The sequence below is a fragment of the Montipora foliosa genome, chromosome 10 (genome assembly GCF_036669935.1).
Source record: "Montipora foliosa isolate CH-2021 chromosome 10, ASM3666993v2, whole genome shotgun sequence".
Taxonomy (NCBI): Eukaryota; Metazoa; Cnidaria; class Anthozoa; order Scleractinia; family Acroporidae; genus Montipora; species Montipora foliosa.
Genome location: NC_090878.1, coordinates 3,075,323 through 3,087,703, shown reverse-complemented (window position 1 = coordinate 3,087,703; position 12,381 = coordinate 3,075,323). Strand labels below are relative to the sequence as shown.

General features: G+C 35.6%; 2 protein-coding genes across 5 annotated transcripts in view; one reads left to right on the top strand and one right to left on the bottom strand.

Moving 5' to 3' along the window:
* LOC137973308 (protein FAM151B-like) overlaps positions 1 to 3,676 on the top strand; it is a 4,296-nt gene extending 620 nt beyond the window's left edge. For 2 of the 3 annotated variants that reach the window (XM_068820094.1, XM_068820093.1), the window contains exons 2-3: positions 1,440 to 1,586; positions 2,752 to 3,676. In XM_068820094.1, the coding sequence (XP_068676195.1) occupies positions 1,440 to 1,586; positions 2,752 to 3,426 (822 nt within the window). In that variant the 3' untranslated portion in view covers positions 3,427 to 3,676. The remainder of the gene's footprint in view (positions 1 to 1,439; positions 1,587 to 2,751) is intronic. The other variant, XM_068820095.1, reaches the window with a different exon arrangement.
* Positions 3,677 to 4,571: 895 nt separating this feature from the next.
* Positions 4,572 to 12,127, bottom strand: LOC137973310 (calcyphosin-like protein). 2 transcript variants are annotated; one of them, XM_068820098.1, is made up of 6 exons: positions 11,703 to 12,127; positions 10,210 to 10,306; positions 8,370 to 8,450; positions 7,587 to 7,684; positions 6,845 to 6,959; positions 4,572 to 5,545 (listed from the first exon to the last, which is right to left on the bottom strand). In XM_068820098.1, the coding sequence occupies exons 1-6, from the start codon at positions 11,831 to 11,833 to the stop codon at positions 5,444 to 5,446; spliced, it is 624 nt and encodes a 207-aa protein (XP_068676199.1). In that variant the 5' UTR covers positions 11,834 to 12,127; the 3' UTR covers positions 4,572 to 5,443. The 2 variants fall into 2 exon arrangements, with proteins under 2 accessions (XP_068676199.1, XP_068676198.1); XM_068820097.1 differs by lacking the exon at positions 11,703 to 12,127 and adding an exon at positions 11,045 to 11,256.
* Between the last annotated feature and the right edge of the window lie 254 nt (positions 12,128 to 12,381).

Below are 12,381 nucleotides of genomic sequence, written 5' to 3'. Positions count from 1 at the left end.
ATTGAATCGATAAAAATTAACCTGTTTCCGTTGAGGGAGCGTTTGATTGTGACTCTTTTAAATGTAGATTTCAAAGGCGGCAATGAAATGATTTGTTGACAAACACTGTACAAGAGATCAAAGAGACTGCATTACAATTTTTTCCTGATTTTATTGTTTGATTACATTATTTTCGTAGATTGGATTGTAGTAAATTGTAAAAAAAATAAAATTAAAAAAAAATTCGATTACCCGGCTTCAATGACAAACGTAAGTTTTTTTTCCGTTTCCTCGGCTTCAGTTGTCGTCCAGTCTGGTTGTCGTCTTATTATTCCTTTTTTGCTTTGTTCCGTTGGTTTTGGAACCACGTTTTAACCTAAGAAATATGGGGAGCAAGAAGTGATCAAATTTTTATTGTTTAACGAACAGGGAAGTTGTTATAAGTGTCTCTGCGAGCTCTTTAATATCTTTTGGTGTTTCCGTTTCGAGAATTGGTACGATAATTCAGTTTCGATAAATTCGATATTTATTGATAAAATCGATAGCCCTAACTCAAAAATCGATAATTATCGATTACTCACACCGAACTCTTTTATCGATTTTTATCGAATATCGAAAAAATTAATCTATTTTTATCGATTGTTATCGAATGCTATCGATTATCGATGTTATCGAATGACTACCCGGGGTGTAAAACAAGGGGTGCACAAAACAATAGCAAATTATGGCTCATGTTTTGCATTCTAATAGAGTCAAATTCCCAAAGGACTTTTTTTCACTTTTGTTCTGTGCAGTAGCATCTGACGATTCGACCAATGTGGCAGCTATGACATACCAAGGGCTCTCTCGTTAACCTCTGATTATTTCACCAAATTACATGGCAATTTATTTTATATTATTGTATAAGTTTATTGGGAGTTTTGAGCACATTGTATTTAGGGAAGGATGTAATACTATAAAAGCTCAACTAAGTTCTCATATTTCCTCACAGTTGATCTCATCTAGGATTAGGCTCTTGCATGACGAGGTCTTATTTTTTAAACCTCTGGATGCCTGCTCTCTTTGAGACAGCACCTTGAGATTTTGTCAATCTCTACCAGAAACCCATAAGGGTTGAAACGTGTAACGGCCCCTTGTGTGCTGCGAAACAAGCTTTTGAATATTCAACTTGCTAAGTACCATATTTGGAACAACAAGAACGAGGGGTTTCCAAATATGGTACTTAGCACTGAAACATCAACCAATCAGTTTGCACTGAATATTCGGAAGCTGTGAACGTGCGTTACACGTTTCAACTCTTATGGGTTTCTGTCTCTACTTAACACACCTCAATAACCACCACACAAGGTGGAGGATTGCAAAAAATTAATCCAGTAGTTGAAAGGTACAAATGAGATGTATGGTATTTTAATGTTATGCAATAGTGTACCTTGGAGAAATCACACCTTTTGATTTCTTAGTCTGTAGGAGTCCAGGGAATGGAAGGCAGAGTGGGAGCTTCCATGACAGATATACAAAAATTTTTCGATGTATCTGATGCTTCAGAGGTCACTTGGGCACATGCAGTCAACAGTCAAGAAAAGCTGCAAGAGGCACTAGCTGGAGAGGTTAATATAATAAACTTGTCTTTATTTAATATTTAGATTTCTTCATTTTGCTATGTTAAAATGCATGATGGAAAGAGCAAGTTAAACATTTTGAATTGGGATGCCTTTGACAGTACTTCATGACCAGTCTGTAGGGTACGGCAGAACTCAAAGACATCTCGCGTGTGCAAAGGCATTTTTAGGCACACACCCTGCATGCAATACGACTGAAAGTCTAGAACTAACGCATGACTGGCTCGTGTATGATGAAGATGGTGTGGTAACTATGGTTGCAGGGAACACCTGTTTATGTAACTAATGTAAAGTAAAGTAACCATATTAAATGTCAATAACTCGTAACAGTATTTCAACTGACAAACCAGAGGTTGACATAACGCAACTTACCACTGTAAAGCTTAGAATTAAGGTGGCTCTGAATATGCGATACAGAATTTTTTTAAACTTAATTTGCAAAGTTTCATTGTGGCCTTCTAATCACTTTTCAGCAACAAAAAAGGGGGTCACAAAGTTAGTTTTTGAGATATGAGCAACTAATGACAAAGTAAAGGGTGTTTTTACAAGGCTTTCCTGTTGCCACAGTGACATTTTATGTCACAATGACGACTTTTTCTTCTTTAGCAATAATCCGTGGTTCATTTGGTACCACAAGATTGCTAATACATAATACAACGATGTGGTGCCAATCCTTCTAAGACTCTTCTAATAAGAGTGTAACTTGGAAGCATTGAATCTGGTTTGAATTGTTTCTTTCAGATTGTTAAAAGTGGAGTGCCTGTAAACTAGCTTGATAGCTACATGTACTTCCACTATGAACAAAGCATTTTTTTTCTAATTTTTTTAATGTGGAGTCACAGGCAAATTGTGTGAGTGATGTCCCTCATGAAATCTGTTATAGAGTACTTTTTCCATAGTTCCTTTTGCATCTCAATGTTCCACAAACAAAATTTCAATATATGATTTGATTACTGGACCAGGTAACCTAAATAAACTCTGACAGTGCATGTGCGCAGGTTTAAAATAATTGCACCCCCCCCCCTCCCCTCCCTCACCCCCCTTCCTGAAAGTGCCTCCTCCGGATTTTATTCTGGCCAATGGTAATAGTACAAGGATTCAACATTGTTCAATTAAGACAATAATTCCGTTTTTATTTATTATTTTAATTAAGGTTATGATGATTGAAGCAGATGTATTACTAAGAGACGATGATGGGATACCTATCATGGCTCACCCACCCAGTACAGACAGCGACCTGTCACTTGTCGAGTTTGTTAAAGCAGTTCTTGCGACTCGTAAAGGCATCAAACTGGATTTCAAAACAACGGCTGTGGTTGAACCTTCACTAAAAATCCTCTGGGAGGAAATGAATTCTCTGCACCAACACACATCCACTCCAGTGTGGCTGAATGCTGACATCTTGCTTGGTCCTTGCAGATTTGCATGTAATGCTGTAGATCCACATATTTTCTTATCGCTTTGTACCAAGTTCTTCCCCTCCGCAACCCTTTCAGTCGGTTGGAAAACAGACTTTTATCTTAAAGGAGATGATCATTATGAATGGCCCATGGTTCAGCAAATGAAAAACTTGCTAGCCAAGATTAATCAACCAGTCACCTTTCCAGTCAGGGCAAAGGTAATAGGGAAGTCCATGGAACAGATGTTATGGCTCTTGAGTCTCTCTAATAAGAACACACTTACAATTTGGTCTACAACCTTTGACAATCCAAATACTAAGGACTTGGTTGCTCTGCACAGAAAGGTTGCAGATAAAAAAAGGCTATTTTATGATCTTCCCGTTGATCAGCATACAAAGTTCTTGGAGGAGCTCAAGTTTGAGGCATGAATTAGAGGTTACCATTTCAGCAGGGTTATCACAAAAAACCAGCAACCAGCTAATTGCAGTTACCTAGAGTAGTTGGTTTCTTAGATATAATAATGACTAAGACAATGTCATTGTCACAAGAAAGGCAAAAATTAAATTTACAAATGTACTTCAAAAAATGCAATTTCACAGTGAATTGACTGGAAACGACCTAGCTGGTGGAATTATTAGACAACATCAACTCAAAATATAAATTTGCGTTGTAATCACATCATGACTATTTAAATCTTTTTAATGTGACAAGGGTGTGGTAGTTCCTCAAATGTGACAGTGGTTGGAATCAATATTTATAGATTTTAATTCAAGGCCAAGCTAAGAGTTTGCTTGTGTCACCAATGTGAAAATATGGTAATTGTGAAGAAGAGCTCCTCAAAAAACCTGTCAGCCGACTGTTGGCCAACTGTTAGCCCACAGTTGGGCAACAGTTAAATTTACAAATGTACTTCAGACAGTTGACAGACAGTCGGCCGACTGGTTTTTTGGGGAGCTCTTCTTTTTTGGCATTTTTAGGCTTCCGAAAAGCTCTGGAACAGGACGCCATGTCCTCTTCGGTTAGTAGAAGAAAGTACGAAACACATGTGAGATTTGATTTTCTTGCATATAATTTAATCCCAAATGTTTTTCTTGTATGCTAATTTCTAACGTTCACAAAAGCATAATTATTGTTATGAACTCTCTTGACACACGCTTTTCCAAGAATGTTTTTGAAGCCGTTCAAAAAACTAGCAGCACGTGTTTTATCAGGTCAAAAACCACTCGGCTACGCCTTGTGGTTTTAAACCCGATAAAACACTCCTGTTCATTTTTTAAACATTACATAAAACAAAGAGTTTTTGTGAAGTAGCCTTTCAGGCTTTAACTTGCTGGAATACAAATTCCCAAGTGAATCATGATTGGTTTAGAACTTGGTGAGAATTTGACAAAACAAGAATTATTACGTGTTAAGAAAAATAACTGCCTTTGATATCTTTGGAAGTCCTTTAAGACAATAAAGGTCTGCTACCTCAGGGAAGAACGCTTGCTTATTGAAGGCAGACAAACAAAATATTTTCATGGCTGCCTTCAACAATATTAACATTAAAGAACAAAACATAGGATCAACAACATTCATTTTTCTCATTTAATAACATTACAAATACCGTATTAGTATGACATTAAAATACTTGCGCTACTTTTTTTTTTCTGTTCTAAGCTTTGCTTAAACAGATGCTATGGTGTTATGAATGATTTTCCACAGTGAACTGTCAATCAACCTACAGATTCTAAACTAATAAATTAGAGAATCTGTAGTGAAAGCATAAATATTGGAAGTTCAAAAAGCTAAAAGAAGAGAAACTGTTAATGTTTACAATGATGTGTGATTTATGAAGACTAAAGCCAGCACGTAAGGTTCAATATCACATACATACCGTACATTGTATATACAATAATAATAATTAATTTTATTGGACTATTCATTTGCTGAATAATAATAATTGCTACCCTCCATCACCATGAAATAATCATTATATCCTATCACTAGAAACAGTAACTTGTCCATGCACTTATGTTTCCTTTAAGAAGAAGAAAACATAATTATGCAGGGTAAGGAAGAAAAAAAAGGGACATCAATGTGCTTATCAGATTTGATCAGTTTTCACTCTCATAAATAAGTGTCTCTAAGAATATGCACCTTCCATCGGAACATAGTACCATAGATACTCCTCAAAAGCACTACACTTTACAAGCTACATGTATAATTGTTTGGACAATATCATCTTGCACATCTTTTGAAGCACGTTTAGCTGCAACTGCATTGATTTCAAACCAAACAAACCATAATTTTAATTCGTGCTGTACCATCAAAGGCCCTTTATTACTCCAGCCTATCTTTCCAAAGGCCAAAAAAATGACCTACATCACAGTTCAAATGGTGAAGGAGTAATTAATATTATCACTAATGTGAAGCGAAATCTATTTAACCAGGGCATAAATGTTTTCAAAGTTTGTAGGCACTTTTCATCATTAGAAGAAAATAAGCATCGTTGTCTATGGATGCACTGACTCCAGCATAGTAGTTCATAAATTCATCTCTAGTTATCTAAAAGAGAAAAGAGGTAGAGTGTATTAAGTAATTAGCACAGTTAAAAACTGTAAAAAAATGTGCTTTTTACAGAGGTACATAAATTGTAATTCTCAATGGGTATTTGTATCACTGAAAAACTCAGGAAATCCACTCCAATGTTAACTGTGGTTGCAGAAATGGGTGCAGACAAGGAAAGAGAAAAATCTCTGACCGTAGTAACCAGGAAATGAATCTGTTGTGTTATAAGTTGTGATGTCATTGGGATGTCATTGTGATGTCATGTTGCCATGTGACATCAATTTCAATAGGGACGTATCTGCCAAAGAGTATTGTTCAGTATTGTGTATTCTGTAATTACAGCATCTATAGTTGTTTCGAGTTCAATTAATCCACAACCCTGGCCCGCCAGCTCAACCACATGGAAAGACAGGAGCTAGCAGTGGATAATTTATAGGTCTTCACTTTTCAAAAAGTACTTGATTACTAAAGGAGTTCTAATTAACTCAAAGGACCCATGGTCATTGGGTATAAATCGTGCCCTGTGGGATGAATGGCATAACATCAGCCAATACTTAGAGGCAAAATTTCTATCAACAATAACAAGTACAATTATATAATAACTGTAAAATAAAATTTTACAAGTAAAGGAGAAGAGAGAAGTAGTCATCCCATTCCTTGAGGGATCCCTGATGTATGATGTATGATATGGGGAAACACATGCGAGAGCGCCCCATATAGAAGCAGACTCCCCAGCAGTGTCTTGAGTGATGTTTGTCGTGAATATTGAGTCCAAAAAGAATTGTTACAGCACAACAACGAAGAAAATACCCACACCAGGCTGCTGATTTATTCTTTGAGCCCGCACTGAAAAGGCTGAAAAAGCAGGAAAAGCCCAACTTTGAACATAATTTTCTCGCAAAAAACAGAAAACAAGAAGAAATAACCCCAAAAACTTAACTTTACTTATGTTTGGCTTTCCAGAAACAATGTTGGAAAAACTGCTGATTAATTGGCCTGTCGTTCTCCTTTAAAGGAGATGAGCAACAAGTTGCCACAGTGGTTGGTTTGGTTATGTAATCATCATGATGTCTATGATGGCACATTGCAGAAAGACGCTCTGACAGGAAATAACCACATTTTGATAATAATAACAATAATAATAATAATAATAATAAGATGATGATGATGAAGAAGAAGAAGAAGAAGAAGAAGAAGAAGAAGAAGAAGAAGAAGAAGAAGAAGAAGACATAATCATGACTGACAATCAAGTGCTGTGGGAGCAGGTACAGTATGCTAGAAAACTTGAGTACTTACCGTTCCATCAATCTCATTACTGCCTACTTCAAAAGTGTTCAAAAACTTCCTAAAGATCTGATCCTCCGTCATTTCACCATTTTGGTATTTTGGGTGTGACTTGACATTATATACTCTAGAAAATAACATTTGGTCACAAAAGTTTAATTTTAACTGTTTTTAAAGCACTGAATGATGGGAATTCTCTCAGAATTATTGGAATACAAGAGAAAGGTTTTACTTTGAATTCACAAAATTTTCATTGCCAATATTAGAGGACCCATACATTAGCAGAGTGTGTTTTAATATGTCTACATAACTACATTGTAAACTAAGGTATGAATGAAAGTCTTATCTGGGTTGGTTTCACCAAAAAAGAAGTATCGGGAATAGGTCACCTGCGTAAATTACCATAACTAGCTCAGTGTATGGGTGCTATGACGACTGGTCAGTTTCTAGCAAGTCATATTCTTCACTGTTGCCCAGCTTGTTTCAAGGATGTGCTCTCTCCCAAGAGATGGTTACTAGAAGATAATTAACTCATTGACCCCTGGGATTGGGTGTCCCAGGGCATTTGAAGTGTCAGTGGGTTAATAAATTCATCCACCCTAAAAGGATCATTTTTCTCTGGCAATACATGGCAAATTACCACAAACTATTTTTCTCATTAATTTTGGCACTATAGTGCATAAACTGAACAAAGAAAAGAATAGGGGCATAACTATTGACTACTGCATCATTGTACTGTTCAATATACACTGACCCTCTTAGATCCTCAACTGTTATCTGTTGATCTCCTGTTTTATCCAATTTATTGAATGCTTCATTTATTACATCTTTCCTTGCTTTGCTCATTGGAGGCTGATAAAGAAGATGCATTAAATTTACTAAATCATACGTTATTTTTTATTTGCTTTGACACAAATCAAAATTTAAATGCTTATAGAAATATAATTTCACAAGAAACCACTGTACATTAGAGGCTTTCCTTGTCAAATACAATAAATAATTAAAATCTGAATGTTCAGGCATTTGACTGTAGACCAAATGCATAAATGGCAGCCAGACATATGTTATTTTGTTAATGTGCTCGTTTGCATGGACAAAATAAAAAAAGAAATGTTGCCTGAAAGCAAGGCTAGTGAGTCTAATTAGCACATAAACAAAGAGTACATTTTGGCCGCCATTTATGCATTCTGTCTATAGATGGACAAAAGAGGGCTCAAAAAGTTCTTCAATAATTTACTGTAACAAATCAACATTTTTATTATAATTACAATAATTTTTTTAATCCAATAGAGGCACTTGCAGATTTTAATACAACGCCTTACTAGTTTCCTGGTCAGCCTTTCAGGACTATTATAATTCTTTAAAAAAAAGTGTATTTGAAGTTTGAGTTAAAGACAAAAGATTGAAGTGATATATCCTTGCACTAAACTGGACAATTACGTGCTATTGTCAAATCGTCAAGTTCAGTGTCAGGATCATATCTATTTCACATTATAATTCTACAAGTTAAAAGACACTTCAGCGTTAATAAACTTACTCTTAGAGCAATAAGAAACTCATCAAAGTCAATGAGACCACTGCCATCTTTGTCAAAGGCACTAAACATCTCTTTCATTTCCTACAGGTTGACAAAAGTTTGACATGGGTAAATCAATAATAAACAATTATTTTGTCATAACTTAAGTTAATATCTGGACAACTAAATCAGTATGTCTATCATTGAATGTATTACATTTTTATAAGCTACTTTTTACCAATAACTGATAGAGTTCTGGGGAAAATGATAATGAAAGGTGTTCTATTGGTTTTTTACTTCTGTATAGGTACGAAATGACTCCAAAAATTTATGTATGACACTCAGTCTGGTTAAGCCTTAAGTAAATGAAATGCTGACAACAAATGTCACACAAACGGATAACCCTGAAAACAATCTACATGTAGCCTTTCTTAAAAGACAGATAATTTACTGTTAAATCATTCAAAACACTTGTGGGAAGAATTACGTGACAAGCGTCATCCAAAAAACTATCATTGAAATCTCATGAACCCGATTCCCAAATAACTAATATTATCAATAATTTTAACAAAGTGACTAGACTTACAGTGTAAACTTAAATCAAGTGAAGCCATGATCCTCACATTTATGAATGCAATTTTAGCAACCCGTGACCTCGCAACGACAGCGCTCCAGATAATCAACTGAGCTATGAAGCCACTGACGTTAGAAGCTGGTCATTTGTGAGTTCAAATGTTCCCGTGATGAGCGAATCAATGAACGAAATGATACATGAAATGAGTCATATATTCAGTGGCTTCATCGCTTAGTTGGTTAGAGCCTCGCACCAGTAGGGCAAGGTCATGGGTTCAAACCCTTCTGAAGTCTTGAATTTTTCAGGCTTCTCTACGCAATTGCTAAAATTGCATTTATAACTGCAAGGATCAATTAGCTTCACTTGATTTCATATCCACAGTTCAATATATGATTCATTTCATGTATCATTTTATTCATTGTACGCTTAAATCAGAGAAAGTTCCAAGCTTGTCAGACCATGTCCTCCTGTTTTAAAAAGCTATTTCAAATTAATTATTATGTAACTTTAAGAGACCCAGGTGGAGGAAGTCAATGAGTTTGCTGTTGGGAAACATAAGCAAGAATGATGGAGACAACATTGAAAATTCATCTGAAAATTACCGATATTATCAATTCTTTTCTTGCAGTCAATGTGTGCCAATTCCTATCTGCTCAATATGTAAATAATGAATAGGTTTCATTTCTGAATATTTGGAACAAAGTAATGATAATTATTATTACTGTGTTCCAAATATTCAGGAATAAAACTTAAGGCCTGCAAGTTAAAAAACTATGACAATTTACCCTTGGAATATGTCCAAAGAAACCCTCATTTGATCATTTCTCATTGTTGTTAAGAAGAAAGTGGCAAGAAAATGAACAAAAACTTAAAGGCATTTGCAGGGCATAAGAAGTCATTTTGTTTGTCCATTTTAGTATAATTTATTTGCATTTCACAAACATTGATGGCATTAGTTCCCTATTTAAAAAGTGCAAAGGAGTTGTTCCAAACCACCAATGACAAACACATCTGGCATTCAGAAAGGGATTTTAACCCAGAGCATCTTGCAAATCTGGCATCAGAACCACTGGATGTTGCCGCATCCTTACCAGAAAGCAAAGACGACAAAACTGAGTAAACCAATGTTCAACCTATAAAAATTATTGGAGTGTGATGGACATGGTACCTGGGTTAAGCTAAATGCTCAATTTAGCAAGAACTGTGAAACACCATTGCCAAAGGGGTAAATGTTGGCAGAGTGAAACCTAAAGGCAAAGGATGAAAAGCAAAAACAGCATACTGTACCTTTGGCTCCAAATTAAGACCATACTCAGTTATGCCCTTTTTAAATTCATTGAAATCTAATGTGCGATTCTGGTCATCATCCATAATTCTGAAAACCCTGAAAGTATAAGAAATTAAAACACTACAATCAATTTTTGTTGTGATGCATTTCAGTATAAATAATGTTATTATAATTTTATAGGAAGCAAGATTTCAGTTGTTGAAAGCTAGGACAACTCTGTCATCTTTATAATTCTTTAACAAATTAAAAATCACTCTTTTAAATAAGTATTTGAAGAACTTCATATGTCAAACATTGCAAAAGGATAAAGACAATAATTTTGGCCATTTATCATCATATTGTGATATGCTAATATGATTATGACACAGCAGTTGTTAAGCTTTCAGCTAGAGGACCTGGGAAAGGCATCTCTAAAAATGTTTCCAAACAAGTGTGATATTCACAACTTTATATCGATATTATTTTCCAAGACAGTATTGAGTTGTTTATATCTGCAAATAAACTACTCGCCTCAGTGTTCATAAATACTACAATAACAATCCAAAATAACGCTTGTTTAAAGAGCCAGATGCCAGACATACAGCATTACTGCACAATTTATATTTGAATTAATTTCCCTCTCGCATATTTTCCCCTTTTATAAGCAAGAAGTTAATAATTTGACATAATAATATAAAAGAAAGGAACTTTATTTAAATGTCTAGTGGATCTAGCGTGCATGACATGCATGCGGTCTAAGAACCGTGTGACAGACCTATGCTTCTAAAAACAGTACATCTGAAGTCAACCGATTAAGCGAAATGAGACGATTTTAACTTCTTTAGATATACGTACCTTCCAATCCCTTTGATACCAGCTGAACCTCGACTTAAACATTGCAATCTCAATCTTTCAACTGGGTCTATGGTTCCTTTACTATTTAGCACCTTTTTGCACTTGTGTTTCATTTGTGAATCTGAACGGTAAGTCGCTGCCATTTTGTTGTTATTTGCAAAGGAAAAGTAAATATGGCGACCTCGCATGAAGTCACGAAGATTCCATGTTTGTGTTACCGTGACAACGCAACGAACGCGTACACAGTGAGCACGGGCTCAGACTATTTTGTCCATAGACTTTTTTCGGTTGAGACAACCTCTGGTGAAATTGATAGGCTACTCCATGAAAACAATGATTGAATAAAGTTTTTCGTTTGAAATTTCAAATGATATCGGTAATTAGTCGTCGAGATACTATACTCGTCGCTGGAATATAATTTATATCCCCCAAATAACACGGTCGTTTGCGATTCAATTCGATTCACCATCTTTTAGTTCGGCTTTTTCGTGCTTAACTTGCCTAATATATTGAAAATGAATTCATTGCTCAAATAATCTCACTTGGGCGCCATTCGAGTGCACTAATTGAAAAAAAAAATAATGAACCATACCACCTGGTCATGGGGTTTGATAACTTTGACAGAAAAATAATTTTAATATTTCTCAAAATAACTCACCTTCCCAATCCTAGAATCCCGCTTGCACCACGAGCAAAACATTTTATACGCAAAGATTCAACAGGATCTTGGAACTTGGTCTGTTTGGCAGCTTTTCGCATCAACTCGCGATTACCTCGATTTGTGATCATTTTATCAATCCGTGAAGTTGAAGATGAAGGCGAACGCAAAACACGAGTGGCTTGTCAACTAAGGAACTCCAAGTGATAACTATTTACTACTACTTTGAATTTCAAGCAACGATGAGTTTTGATTTTTCCCTAGGGACGAGTTGCTCACGTTATTCATAATAATTCATACGAAAACACACAAAGAGTCATGGAAACAAAATAATTGCCGGAATAATTGTGCTAACAGGTGAGAATGGACAATGACGATTTGTCGAACAATAGACCTTTTCGGCTTGTACATTTTGTTTTCCCAATACAGATCATGTGATAATACTCAGGAGGTTTGGTCTTTTGTTTTGTTCATTAAAATGAGGGCATGCATGCCTGTATTCACTCTTTTTAATGAACAAAACAAAGGACCAAGCCTCCTGAGTATTATCACATGATCTGTATTGGGAAAACAAAATGTACAAGCCGAAAAGGTCTATTGACTCTAAGTAGAAAGGAACTTTTAAGCTCATTAAGACGGATCAAGCCTTTCTTCTTTGGAGAGATTCTCTGAGGAAAAC